The following is a 14,679-nucleotide window of genomic DNA, read 5'->3' as shown; positions in this document are numbered from 1 at the left end:
AGAATAAAAAATTAAAAAAAAAAAACAACTTCGGTCTTTGGCATGTTCTCGTCAAATGTGAACAACTTTTCTGGACAGCAGAATTCAGGGAATTTAACAGAGGAAAGAAAAGTAACAAGTAGCAGGGCATCCTACTGGCTTTCTGAGGAAAAACTGTCTGTCCTAGAATGGCCCCTAAACCCCATCCCCCGTTCCTGAGACGGTAACTACAAACTACTCCTTTCGATTGACCTGCTTGCGCGCAACGTCGCTCTACTGGGGGACTTGAATACTGCTCTCTATTTTGCGTGGCCTCTCCACGCCCTACTATTATATCCCAAAACCACAGCTGTAGCACTTCCGTTTCTTCGAAAATAAATTCTTGGGAGGGGAGGTTGAGGCAGACGCCAGAATCTGTTCGCTACACCAAATCACCAGGCTGCCAGTCCAGAAAGCCGGCGCTCAAAATTTCCTCAGGAAAATGAAGCTAGGACTCCCGTTCCTCTCGCTAAAAAGCCTCAGGACGGAAAACAGTTTCTAGATTTCAAGAATCTGAACTAAGTTAGCAGCTACTGAGTAATTCTTCTCCTTCCTCCTTTTGCCCCAGCCTGCACCTCAGAAAACCCCTTCCCGCTGCCATCGCGAGTCTCTTCAGAGTTGTGGGCCCCGAGAGAACAAATAAGCCCCTCCTCATTGGCCAGGTTTCCTGTCAGTCTGTCCGCGACGACTCCGAGTGGTGCCTTTTGAAACCCTTCTAGTCCCGCCTTCTTCTGCGTAATTGGTTTGTTCAAACAGGCCCCCGGACAACTCAGACGTTCATTGGTGAATATAAAAAGCCAGCTACGATTGGCTCCTCGGGACGGAACCTGTGAGAGCGAGTCAGAGATTGGCTTATCTGGTTTGGGCGGGCTACAGGAAGGTTCAATTGCGACTGGAAGAGCTCTTCTAACCGACGAGCGTCTGTGGAGAAGCGGCTTGCTACGCGGTGGTCTCGACGGTCCCGCCGGTTTAGTCGCTTGCAGGGTTCTCGAGCCCCTTCACGACCGTCACTATGGAGGTGTCACCATTGCAGGTACAGCTCGAGGAAGGGGCGGGTCGTGGAGGCTCAGCGCTGCCCCGCATCCCTCTGGCTGCCGGTGAAGGGTTAGGCTCCCGGGCTGTGGTCCGTTCGCCGCCGGCTGGGAGCGGGTATTCCGCGTCGCCCCGGGTCTCCTGGGCTCGGAGTGATCGTGAAGTGGATAGCCCCCCTTTATGGTGCTAGTAGTGAAATATTGGCTACGCTGGCTGGCTTCTGGGGTGTTGGGTTCCGTTTTACTGTCTCTAGGGCCAGTATTCAACTGGCCCGTTTTATTATGGCCCGCGTGTGACTTCAAGCAGCACAGTCAGATACTTTCCTACCCTCCGGTGGAAAATGGGATTGAATGCCCCTGACCTTGGAAGGTGCAGAGCATGGCACGATGTTCCCAGTGAGGAGCCGGCAGGCCCGACTTGCTCAAAATATGTCCTTCCTGTGTTCAAAACGATTCAAAGGATTGAATCGATGGGCTCCCAAACTGCTGCTGACCAGAATCTGTTATGTACCTGGGGCATAGCAGGCACTCAGTAAATATCTGTGGAATGTGTGAAAGAAGTGGGTTGTATTTTATTGATGACATCTAAAACATTCAAGGAAAATAGTTCCATGTCACATGCACTTGGATGAGATAATATACGTTTATTCAAACTGACACCTGGGAACTTGGCTGCAGTTAACTTAAATTGCCGTGTTGGTACAAAATGATGTAAACTGCACCAATACCTGGTAAAAGATTGTGATTACACATCACTATGTGTGATGACACATAGTGCGTAAATCATTACGGTGGGTGTTTTGTTTATAGTTTTTAATAAACCTCCGATTAAACATCCCTTTTCTACAATTTTCTAAAATTGCTAGCCTGTAAATGAAAATATGCAAATCAGCAAAACAAAGAAAAATGAAGATGCTAAGAAAAGACTGTCTATTGAAAGAATCTATCAAAAGAAAACACAACTGGAACATATTTTGCTCCGCCCAGACACCTACATTGGCTCTGTGGAATTAGTGACCCAGGTAAAACCAAGTAATTAAATGCAGTTACGAAGTAGTTAAAATGTATACTTTTCCAGGTGAATTTTCTATATATTCCATGTACTCTGAATGTCACGGGAACTGGCCTAAGCTATCGTATCTATATTGTATTTAATCCAGAAGACTTTATAGTAATGATGATAAAACAGAATAAATATAGGGTAAAAGTAACTATATTTCTTTGCCTTATTTCTAGCAAATGTGGGTTTACGATGAAGATATTGGCATTAACTATAGGGAAGTCACCTTTGTCCCTGGGTTGTACAAAATCTTTGATGAGATCCTAGGTGAGTAAATTCTTTCACATAAAGATCTACTGGTCAAATCCTTCATAAGAAGTATCATTTCTAGCAAACCCTCTATAACCAGAGCTCCTATCTTTTCAAACAATAGCTGGCAAGGTGAGGCAGTTTACTGGAGTCTAACAAGTTGAATTCTTTCCTAGAAATAGTACTGTGAATAAATGTTAAATTCACGCCTCGTTAATATGACTTTTTTCTTTCTATATCTTAATTTTTTTTAATTTAATTTCTTACCAATGTGTATTTTCTTTCAGTCAATGCTGCAGACAACAAACAAAGGGACCCAAAAATGTCTTGTATTAGAGTCACAATTGACCCGTAAGTCTCTTACATGGTCTTTTGTTTGTTATAGTTCATTGTCACTGTTAGTTACATTTACTTTGATTTATACTAACGTTGGCCTTTTTAGTAAATGAAATTCTGCAAAAGCACAGAAAAGCAGAATGCTAAAATGAACAATCTATGATACCTACCACCTAGATCCAAGTTATCAATGCTTTGCCATATTTGCTCCATCTATATTTTTTGAGTCCTTTCAAAATAAATTACAGACATATGACACTTCATCCCTAAATTTTTCAGTAAGCATCTCCAATAATTGCTCAGTCTAAGCTTTCTGGAGTCTAGAGCTTTTACTTTTTCTCATGATGCTATTCAAATAGTAAACCAGCAGGTGGTGATAGAGAATAATTGGATCCATCATTTCTGGTTATAAATGCTGGGTGTCCCTTTGTGGGTACTCAGGGTGCTTGTTTCACCTTTTTATTAGCCTGATCAGTTATGACATAAACTATGCTTTAGCTTCTTTGGGGAAGTGTGTTAATGATGTACTGAATGCTCCTAAGGGCTTGATACCATAGTCTAAAAAAATGTTGAGCTAGTTTTAGTCTTTTTTGTAGATAATACTGAGCACTACTTGGAATAAGATCCATAGTGTTTGTCTGGTTATAACTAAACTATACTAGCTTATGAGAATTAACTTAAAATAACTAAGAAATAAGTCCAAATAAATTTTTAGCATTTTTTTGGTGAGCAGGGAAGTTTACAATTGGTAATGTTTTTCCCTTTCATATTTATTTTGCAATGTGCTTTGTTGGGTGAGAAAACTAAGGGAGCTAGGACAGTACAGATAGATGATCGTCTGAAAAGTGGTATAATAGGGGCACCTGGGGGGCTCAGTCGGTTAAGTGTCAGACTCTTGATTTCAGCTCAGGTCATGATCTCAGGGTCCTGGGATCGAGCCCCAGGTAGGGCTCCTCCCTCCAAGGAGTCTGCTTGAGGATTCTCTCTCCTTCTCCCTCTGCACCCCCTCATCCCGCTCATGTGCATGCGTTCGCTCACTCGTGCTCAAATAAATAAATATTAAAAAACAAAACAAAAAAGAAAGCAGTATAAATAATAGTTTCCAAATTTTTCCTTTCCATTGGGCATAAATCATTTCCCTTTGTTTATCCTAACATTTTAAAATTTCATATTTTTTCAACATTATCAGTGTCTGCCCAGGTGTTGGAAAAGGATTAATTTTTTTTTCCCCTCTTGGCTCCTATTTCAGGAATGTCAGGAACTAAGCATGGTGGGAAAGGTAGTTGATGCTGAATTTCAGAAGATATGTATGAAAAAGAGTCAAAGAAATTGAGACTTGTGAATTTCTGTATTTTAAGAATAATGATATTTAAGTATAAAAAATATCAAGCACTAGTTTACCATTTGTTTTACAATAAAAGTTTCATTCTTCTTTTCTTAGGGAAAACAATTTAATTAGTATATGGAATAATGGGAAAGGTATTCCTGTTGTTGAACACAAAGTTGAGAAGATGTATGTCCCAGCTCTCATCTTTGGACAGCTCCTAACTTCTAGTAACTATGATGATGATGAAAAGAAAGTAACAGGTAGAGTATGGAGGAAAATAACATATTTGTTGCTGAAAACACATCTTTTAAATGACTGTGACATAAAAGTTAAAAATATTGGAATGAATCTCTATAATTGATTAGCATTTCCAGTGATAACAAAGTATTTTAAATTTATTTGCTTAGGTGGTCGAAATGGCTATGGGGCCAAATTGTGTAACATATTCAGTACCAAATTTACTGTGGAAACAGCCAGTAGAGAATACAAGAAAATGTTCAAACAGGCAAGTATAAATAAATATCTTGTGCCTCAATTATAATTGTACTTTAGCAATTTATAACAGCATTAGTGGTTGGTTTAATTTAACGTAATTTATAGGCTATTAAATCATGGAAAACTATTCGTGAACATAATTAGGTTATTTTTTAGGACTTATAAATTTGTGTTTAGTTCTAGTTTGTTGTGAAAAGACTTGAATTTTTTATCTTCCTATTTTTTACTTCCACAGACATGGATGGATAACATGGGGAGAGCTGGTGAGATGGAACTCAAACCCTTTAATGGGGAAGATTATACATGTATTACCTTCCAGCCTGACTTGTCCAAGTTTAAAATGCAAAGCCTAGATAAAGATATTGTTGCACTAATGGTTAGAAGAGCATATGATATTGCTGGATCCACCAAAGATGTCAAAGTCTTTCTCAATGGAAATAAGCTGCCAGTAAGCATTTTCCAGGGTGTTAAGGGCAATGAGGGACTTGATATGATCATTGTCAGAGGCAAAATTGATTTTTTTTTTCCTCCCATATTTTTTTTTTTTTTACCACTTCTCAGATACGTTCCTGAAAAGAAAACAGTATGCCACATTTTTTACTTAGCTCTTTTAAACTCACTAAAGAAATGTCTTTCTCAAACAATCTCCTAAATGAATCCTTTTGTGCCCTTTAATGACCATTCTCTTATGCCCATCAGTGAACATCATTTCATTAGTTTTGAAAAATCCTCATGGTCTATCATTGAATACTTTTTATAACTTTTTTCTAATACCATAACTTTTAATTCCTGTACAGGTAAAAGGATTCCGTAGCTATGTAGATATGTATTTGAAGGATAAGGTAGATGAAACTGGCAATCCATTGAAAATTATCCACGAACAAGTAAACCCCAGGTGGGAAGTATGCTTAACAATGAGTGAAAAAGGCTTTCAGCAAATTAGCTTTGTCAACAGCATTGCTACTTCCAAGGTAATTTTATTTTTGTATTAATCATGATTTATCTTTACATAGAAGTGTTACTGTTTTTCATAAATACAATGAGCTTGAATATTTGGCTGCCCTGGCATAAAGAAAGCTAAATTACATTTTTTAGTATTTGATCATTATTATAATTTTGAGGATCCTGAGCTTTACAATTTGTTATTTTTCCCCATTAGGGTGGCAGACATGTTGATTATGTAGCTGATCAGATTGTGACTAAACTTGTTGATGTTGTGAAGAAGAAGAACAAGGGTGGTGTTGCAGTAAAAGCACATCAGGTATGGTATTTTAGCACAGTTTTCTTTTTCTAAAGTCAAGGAAGAAGAGAAAGGCTATAAATAAAGCATAAGTTTTTAGCTATGTAATATCAACCTTTCCTGCAGGTGAAAAATCACATGTGGATTTTTGTGAATGCCTTAATTGAAAACCCAACCTTTGACTCTCAGACAAAAGAAAACATGACTTTACAAGTCAAGAACTTTGGATCGACATGCCAATTAAGTGAAAAATTCATCAAAGCTGTGAGTACTGGGGCACCTGGGTAGTTCAGTCGGTTGGGCGTCTGCCTCCGGCTCAGGTCAGGATCCCAGAGTCCCGGGATTGAGCCCCTCAGCGGGGGGGTCTGCTTCTCCCTCTCCCTCTACTCCTCCCCTGCTCATGCTCACTCACTCTCTCTCGCTTGCTCACTCTCTCAAATAAATAAAATCTTTTAAAAAAAAGTTGTAAATACTTACAGGGAAATAAGAAATAGAAGCACCTTGCTTTATTGTCCATTGCCCTTCTCTGCTCCGCAAAAACCAAGATTCATCCTACATGTCTTCTGCCTCTGAAAAGGAAATAAATAGCTTTCATGAGGGGCACCTGGGTGGCTCAGGCGGTTAAGCATCTGCCTTCAGCTCAGGTCATGATCCCAGGGTCCTGGGATCGAGTTCCGCATCGGGCTCCCTGCTCAGCAGGGAATCTGCTTCTCCCTCCACTCCTCCCCACTGCTCGTGATCTCTCTCTCTCTCTCTCAAATAAATAAATAAAATCTTTGAAAAAAAAAAAGAAATAGCTTTTCACCTCACTGGACTTACTACAGCCTTAATTACCATCCATATGCCTGTATTTCCCCATTACCTTGTCACCATTCAGCCCATTTCACTGCTTACTAAACATTGCCTAAAGTTGGCTCCCAGTCGACACATCCAAAACTGAATTAGTTCTTTCCATACTCACCTCTACACAAGGAGCTTCCCCACACCGCAAAAACAAAACTATTTCCGGTCTTAGTAAAAGGCCCCAACCAACCACTAGGCTGCATAAACAAACCTGGGAGCCTTCTCTTTACCCCATGCCTCCTCTGATCCAATCAGTAAGATTCATCTTTTGGATACCTCAGTAGCCTCTCACGGTCATCTCTTTTCTATATTACTGTAACGATTCTTAATGTTCATAACATTTCAGTCCTTTCTTTGCAATGCTCTTGAGTAATCTTTTTGTCTTAAAGCACACGTTTTTGTCTTCATTCTCTTTTGAAGTCTTTTGGTAACTTCCACTCTTAGAAAAAGTCCAGGGCGCCTGGCTGACTCAGTCGGTGGAGTATGTGACTCTTGATCTCAGGGTTGTAAGTTTGAGCCCCATGCTGGGTATAGAGATTACTTAAAAATAAATCTTTAAAAAAATAAATGACTCAGGGGCGGCGTCTAGGTGGCTCAGGTGGTTAAGCATCTGACTTGTGATTTTTGTCTTAGGTCATGATCTCATGGGTTGTGAGATGGAGCTGCACTAGAGCTGCACATTGGGCTCTGTGCTCATGTGGGAGTCTGCTTAGGATTCTCTCCCTCTCCTTTTGCCCCTCCCCCCACTGTACACACTCTTTCTCTGTCTCTCTCAAATAAATCTTTAAAAATTTTAAAAAAAAAATGTTTTGGGTGCCTTGGTGGCTCAGGCAGTTAAGCATCTACCTTTGCCTCAGGTCATGATCCCAGGGTCCTGGGATTGGGTCCCACATAGGGCTCCCTGCTCAGTGGGGAGCCTGCTTCTCCCTCTGCCTCTGCTGTTCTCCCTGCTTGTGCTCTCTTACTCTCTGCCAAATAAATAAATAAAATCTTTAAAAAAAAGAAAAATGTTTTAAGTCCAAATTCTTTAATGTGGCCTACAAGACCCTGCCATCTCCAACCTCATCTCAGTACCACTTTTTCCTGTGTTGTCTAAGCTTCAGTCCTACTGCCTTCAAATTACTCAGAAGCATTAGTACTCTTCCCCCTCCTTAGAGCTTTTCCACTTGGTAATCCTTCTGCCTGAAATGCTTCTCACTTAGCTAGCTACTTTAGATCTTCAATGTCATTTCCTCAGGAAAGCCTTTACTTTCTACCCTTCTCCCTGGACATACGTTATTAGATGTAGCATACTTTTATCCATAACACTCATCACACTCGGAATTTCTCATTTTATTTCTATCTTCCTTATTGTTAAAGTCCATGAGGACAACGACCATGACCAATTTGTTTTAACCACTAAATCTCCAACATGGATCTCAGTGCCTAGCACAACGTAAATATGTAGTTAGTGAATATTTACTGAATGAATGAACTCAAGGGAACCAGTTCCCTCAGTTATGATAACCTAAGACAGGAAGACATGTCATCCTCATACTCAGTCTGAAAATTATTATTATTTTTTACCTCCTTTAAAACTTTGAATTATTTTTATAGGAGCTCATTTGTATTCTAGATGCTTCTTCCCTAACATGAATCTTCTCATTTTCAGGCAACTGGCTGTGGTATTGTGGAAAGCATACTAAACTGGGTGAAGTTTAAGGCCCAAGTCCAATTAAACAAGAAGTGTTCAGCTGTAAAACATAACAGAATCAAGGGAATTCCCAAACTCGATGATGCCAATGATGCAGGTACACATTTAATAATGCTTCTAAACTTTAAATCTTGTGGTTCAGGTATTTGTTTTATTCATTAACAGCATACCGTGGATACTTCCCACTCAACATGTAATATTCAACAGAATGTTTTTATATGGTTAATAATCAACCAATTCCCTGTTATTGAACATTTAGATCATTTCTAATTTTTGGCTGTTACAGTAATGTTGAGATGACTATTAAGAGTATAAAATAAGAATTTGTAGTGATCTAGGGTGCCTGGGTGACTCAGTCGGTTAAAAGTCTGACTCATGATCTCACCTCAGGTCTTGATCTTGAGTCGTGAGTTCAAGCCTTGCCTTGGGCTCCATGCTGGGTGTGGAGCCTACTTTAAAAAAAAGAAAAAAAGAATATGTAGTGATCTATTACCTAATGTAGGGGAGGAAAAAATTTTCCTTAACCCTCTTAGTTCCTGTCTGGGTCTGAAAATGAAACTGACAAAGACAGGTTAAATGATGAAAAACATACAAATTTATTTAATATAAACTTTACTTGACACAGGAGTTTTCATAGGAAAATGAAGACCCAAAGAAGTGGTTAAACCTGAGCATTTTTGTCAGGTGTGAGGAAGAGTGGAAAGATATGATAAGGGCAGAGTATGAACTAAGTATAGTAAACTGGGGGAAGCTCAGTGAGGCCTGTTCATTCACATTCTTTTCAGTGTCACTCTGAAAGATAAGAATGTTCCCTTCCTCTGTGGTATATGGAGGGCACTTCTCACATGAGGGCCTCGTGACCTGCTTCAGGGTAGAAAGTTGGGGAATGAGGTCAGAGAGAACTTGCTTCTAGCATTTTCTCAAACTCCTTCAGCTTAAAATATTCAATATGCCAAGTGCCCTGTTTTGGGGTAGTGTGTTCTAAACCCCATCACTAACAAAAATTTTTTTTAAGATTTTATTTATTTATTTGAGAGAGAGAGCTATCACAAGCAGGGGCGAAGGGTAGAGGGAGAAGCAGACTCTCGCTGAGCAGGGAGCCCGATGCGGGACTTGATCCCAGGAACCTGGGATCATGACCTGAGCTGAAGGCAGATACTTAACCAACTGAGCCACCCAGGCACCCACTAACAAATATTTTTAACATAATATGATCAAATGAGTGTTCAGCAACAGTATAAATGTCACAAGAAATTAGCATAAGAGAGGTGCCTGGCTGGCTTAGTCATTGGAATATATAACTCTTGGTCTCAGGGTTGTGAGTTCAGGCCCCATGTTGGATGTGGAGATAAAGTCTTTTAAAAAAAATCGTCTAAGAAACTAGGATTTTTTTTTTTTTTACTATGAACATTAGTTCTAATATCTATTAGTGTTTTTATCACAAAACTATTGATAGCACGTCTGAGTTGAGGTTGAACTAAATGTGCCAATATTAATTTGTGTATTTTTATTTTAGGGGGTCGAAACTCCAGTGAGTGTACACTTATCCTGACTGAGGGAGACTCAGCTAAAACTTTGGCTGTTTCAGGCCTTGGTGTAGTTGGGAGAGACAAATATGGGGTTTTCCCACTTAGAGGAAAAATACTCAATGTTCGAGAAGCTTCTCATAAACAGGTAGAACCATCTTTAAAATCTAAACCCAGTTTTATAATGCAGGATTTCATGCTTGTATTTCATTCCCTTCACTGGGCATTATGAAATAAGTTTCAGTTTATTGTTCTTATTTTAAGAAATCGGGTACATTGTAGCATATCTTAACAGATCTTTCTGACTAAAATATAGGCTAATAATAACTGAAAATACTGGAGCTCAAGAAAGCCCAAACAACATATACTCTGCTATTTCTTTTCAAATTTATAAACAAACATTACCTTTTTTGGTATATGTCTATTTCAGATCATGGAAAATGCCGAAATTAACAATATCATCAAGATTGTGGGTCTTCAGTACAAGAAAAACTATGAAGATGAAGATTCATTGAAGACTCTTCGTTATGGAAAGATAATGATTATGACAGATCAGGTCAGATTTGCTTTCAAATATTTTAGATTGTTACACTAAATTAAACATGTTTTAATTGTTGCATTTCCTGCTGTGGAAGGAAATTACTTAACTTGGAGCTTTATTCATCACATGTGTGTTACATATACAGGTTAAGTGAGTGGATTTAAATAGCCTTTTTCTTTTTTTTAAAAGAAAAATTTTAGAGAAATTACCAGTAGGTCAATCATAATTTTTTTTTTTTAGTTTCAAAATAATTCTTTTGTGTTTTGGCTTTCCACATATTTCTAGGACCAAGATGGTTCCCATATCAAAGGCTTGCTGATTAATTTTATCCATCACAACTGGCCCTCTCTTCTACGGCATCGTTTTCTGGAAGAATTTATCACTCCCATTGTAAAGGTATATTAACTTCTAAATTACCATAATGGATATTTTAAGGCCCTTACTCAACGTTTTATACGCATATAACCCCAGTGTTATATGGTATACAGGGGACTCAGCAGTGTGCAAAACCACAGCAACATATTCTTTACCATAGGTGTCTAAAAACAAACAAGAAATGGCATTCTATAGCCTTCCTGAATTTGAAGAATGGAAGAGTTCTACTCCAAATCATAAAAAATGGAAAGTCAAGTACTACAAAGGTTTGTAAGGAAACCCATATAGAACTTCTCATTTTTTATATACCATTGTACAAGATTATATGGAGTAACTTGATATTCTTGGTTGTGTAGGTTTGGGCACCAGCACATCAAAAGAAGCTAAAGAATACTTTGCAGATATGAAAAGACATCGTATTCAATTCAAATATTCTGGTCCTGAAGATGATGCTGCCATCAGCCTGGTCAGTTTGAGTTCTGTTTCATACATACATTCTAGTTTTGTAAGTCACTACTTTAGCTAGTCAATTGAAACATATAAATTTTTATATAATAGAATGTTTTATAGAATATAGAATGTTTTTAGTAAGCATGTCCTAGAGAAAGGGACATGTTTTAGGAAACTGAGTTTATTTTTGTTTAGTTTTTATACAAGAGATTTTGGGAGATTGTTCGTACCAGTGACATCTTTTTTACCTCTAATGTGTAGGCCTTTAGCAAGAAACAGATAGATGATCGAAAGGAATGGTTAACTCATTTCATGGAGGATAGAAGGCAACGGAAGTTACTTGGCCTTCCTGAGGTAAAAATCTTATATATCTGGGCACCTGGGTGGCTCAGTCGGGCATGTCCAACTCTTGATTTTGGCTCAGGTTGTGATCTCAGGGTCATGAAATCGAGCCCCACATGGGGCTCTGTGCTAGGAGCCTGCTTGGGATTCTCCCCACCCCCACTCACGTGCTTGCTCGCTCACTCTCTCAATCTAAAAAAAAAAAAATCTTATATATCTTACAACACAATGACTAATTGCTTCAGTAAAAAATTTAATAATAGATAATTATATATGAATGTGCTTATCTAGACTGCTGCATAAATGTATGGGGACTGAAAAATTAAAAAGGCAATGCAGTTTTTCCTAATTGTGCAGCAATTAAATTTGCTTTATCTTTAAAACCTTTTAAAATACTTCTACATAATTCTTTATCTTTGAGGGACTTAAGAATTATCATAGAATTGATATGCTGAAAGATTTCTTTATTTTTGATGTTAAGCATTGTTAAAATCAATGATCTTTTTTAAACTAGATCATGTAATAACTCTCTTTGGTCCCTCAGGATTACTTGTATGGACAAACTACCACATATCTGACATACAATGACTTCATAAATAAGGAACTTATCCTGTTCTCAAATTCTGATAACGAGAGATCTATCCCATCTATGGTGGATGGTAAGTTCCAATATGTTAGCCTGTTTTTATCGTACACAGAAATCAATGTCCATAAATGGTTAGGTTGAGTATACTAATATTTGTACTTCTTTCATTTTGAAGGCTTGAAACCAGGTCAAAGAAAGGTTTTGTTTACCTGTTTCAAACGGAATGACAAGCGAGAGGTGAAAGTTGCCCAGTTAGCTGGGTCAGTGGCTGAGATGTCCTCTTATCATCATGGTGAGGTAAACACACAATCCATAATGTTTCCAGAAAGCATTATAGCAATGATACCTGCAAAATTATTTTCCAAACAGAGTACTTGGTGAGATGAACACTTGTTCATCCATAGTAGAGGCAATTTGGTGAAGTCTGGTAAAATCTGTCAAACTATAAATGTGCTTATCCTTTAACCTAACAAATCTATTTCTAAAAAAAGGGCGCCTGGGTGGCTCAGTTGGTTAAGCGACTGTCTTCGGCTCAGGTCATGATCCTGGAGTCCCTGGATCGAGTCCCGCATCGGGCTCCCTGCTCTGCAGGGAGTCTGCTTCTCCCTCTGACCCTCCCCCCTCTCATGTGCTCTCTCTCATTCTCTCTCTCTCAAATAAATAAACAAAATCTTTAAAAAAAAAATAAATAAATAAAAAAATAAATAAATAAAAATAATATTCTGGTAAGGAGACTCATAAGTCTGTAAGGATCTATGTTCGAAGATATTTAGTGATGTTTAATATACCTTTGTGATGCTAAAATTTAGACATTAAAGATGTCAATCAACTGGAAAATTGTTGATTGTGATACATCTATGCCTGGAATCAATTATATAACTGAAGTAAATCTGTGTGTACTAACATTGAGAATATCCATAGTCCATTGTCAGTGGGGAGAAAAAGAGCCAGACCAGTACTTAAAGCAAAATACCTAGAAGGGTGTGCTCCAGGTTGTTAACTTTGGTTAAATCTGTCAGTTAAAAAGGACAACTTGCCAATTTTTTGTATTTCTGAGTTGTTTGATTTTATACAAACATATATTCCTTTTTTATTTTTTGATTAATTGCTTTTTTGTATTCATTTTATTTTAAAGAACTAGGTTGCCTATAGGTTTCTAGAGCTTTAAATGTAATGATCGTCTTGCTTGTTGCTTTCAATCAAAACATAGTAGGCGTGGGCGCCTGGGTGGCTCAGTCAGTTAATCGACTGCCTTCAGCTCAGGTCATGATCCTGGAGTCCCAGGATCAAGTCCCGCATCGGGCTCCCTGCTCAGCGGGGAGTCTGCTTCTCCCTCTGACCCTCCCCCCTCTCATACTCTATCTCATTCTCTCTCTCAAATAAATAAATAAAATCTTAAAAAAAAAAAAAAAACATAGTAGGCGTTTAGTAAATGTTCACACAACAAACATTTGTCGAATGCTTACCATGTACCAGGTATATAAAAACAAGTGTGTTCCTTACTCAAGGTATAATCACAATTTAATTAGCCAACACACACACACACACACACACACACACACACACACACACACACACACTATTGAATAAAGTGATGCATGCTAGAATAGAAATGAGCGAAGTGTCGGGATGCCTGGGTTGCTTAGTCGGTTAAGCGTCTGCCTTCAGCTCTGGTCATGACCCCAGCGTCCTGGGATTGAGTCCCGCATGGGACTCCTTGCTCAGCAGGGAGCCTGCTTCTCCCTCTGCCTGATGCTTCCCCCTGCTTGTGTGCTCTCTAGCGCTCTCTCTCACTCTGACAAATAAATAAATAAATAATCTTTAAAAAAAAAAAGGAAAGAAATGAGCAAAGTGTTATAACACAAAGAGGAAATATTTCATTCTGCTGAGGTGAAGAGAAGAGCTATGCCTTCAAGGTTGAATAGGACTTGATAGAAATTATTGGAAGGCAAGACCCCTGAACTTGGAGCCAGAAGTCTTGAGTTTAGGTACATCTGCCATGTAATTATCTGGGAAGAGTCAATAAACATCTATATCTCATAAAACCTTATAGGATTATAGTGAGGCTTAGTCATAATAATGGACATATATTATTAGAAGCCTACAGATCAGATTAACTAATCTTTTTCCACCCCCAGATGTCACTAATGATGACCATTATCAATTTGGCTCAGAATTTTGTGGGTAGCAATAATCTGAACCTCTTGCAGCCCATTGGTCAGTTTGGTACTAGGCTGCATGGTGGCAAGGATTCTGCTAGTCCTCGATACATCTTCACAATGCTCAGGTGGGTATAACTTCAATTTCTAGTGAGTTCATCAAAAACTAATAATGTACTATATGCTGGCTAACTGAACATAATAAAAAAAATATATTCAACTTTTAAAAAAAAATTTCTAGTGAATTGCCATTTCCAATTTTGAACTAATGTGACATTTAGTTGACAAAAAATATAAAAATGCAGTTAATCAGAAAATGTACTTTTGATGTAGATGCTTACAGTATTAACTTTTTAAAAACTAGCTCACTTAAGTTTAATTTTGCTACTCCTTACAAGAAGCAGAAAG

At 38.4% G+C, this 14,679-nt stretch overlaps 1 protein-coding gene across 1 annotated transcript in view; it reads left to right on the top strand.

The window, feature by feature from the left end:
* Positions 1-906: 906 nt before the first annotated feature.
* TOP2A (DNA topoisomerase II alpha) overlaps positions 907-14,679 on the top strand; it is a 28,875-nt gene continuing 15,102 nt past the window's right edge. The window contains exons 1-20 of the mRNA XM_078065706.1: positions 907-1,051; positions 1,916-2,071; positions 2,286-2,376; positions 2,646-2,709; positions 4,136-4,281; positions 4,429-4,526; positions 4,752-4,964; positions 5,314-5,487; positions 5,676-5,777; positions 5,883-6,020; positions 8,251-8,389; positions 9,809-9,966; positions 10,249-10,374; positions 10,645-10,755; positions 10,895-11,000; positions 11,091-11,200; positions 11,446-11,538; positions 12,071-12,185; positions 12,288-12,409; positions 14,251-14,399. Coding sequence (XP_077921832.1) covers positions 1,031-1,051; positions 1,916-2,071; positions 2,286-2,376; positions 2,646-2,709; positions 4,136-4,281; positions 4,429-4,526; positions 4,752-4,964; positions 5,314-5,487; positions 5,676-5,777; positions 5,883-6,020; positions 8,251-8,389; positions 9,809-9,966; positions 10,249-10,374; positions 10,645-10,755; positions 10,895-11,000; positions 11,091-11,200; positions 11,446-11,538; positions 12,071-12,185; positions 12,288-12,409; positions 14,251-14,399 — 2,432 coding nt within the window. The 5' untranslated portion in view covers positions 907-1,030. The remainder of the gene's footprint in view (positions 1,052-1,915; positions 2,072-2,285; positions 2,377-2,645; positions 2,710-4,135; positions 4,282-4,428; positions 4,527-4,751; positions 4,965-5,313; positions 5,488-5,675; positions 5,778-5,882; positions 6,021-8,250; positions 8,390-9,808; positions 9,967-10,248; positions 10,375-10,644; positions 10,756-10,894; positions 11,001-11,090; positions 11,201-11,445; positions 11,539-12,070; positions 12,186-12,287; positions 12,410-14,250; positions 14,400-14,679) is intronic.

The sequence above is a fragment of the Halichoerus grypus genome, chromosome 2, assembly GCF_964656455.1.
Source record: "Halichoerus grypus chromosome 2, mHalGry1.hap1.1, whole genome shotgun sequence".
Classification (NCBI taxonomy): domain Eukaryota; kingdom Metazoa; phylum Chordata; class Mammalia; order Carnivora; family Phocidae; genus Halichoerus; species Halichoerus grypus.
Note: the sequence above shows the minus strand (reverse complement) of the source record. Positions and strands in the feature narration are given on the sequence as shown.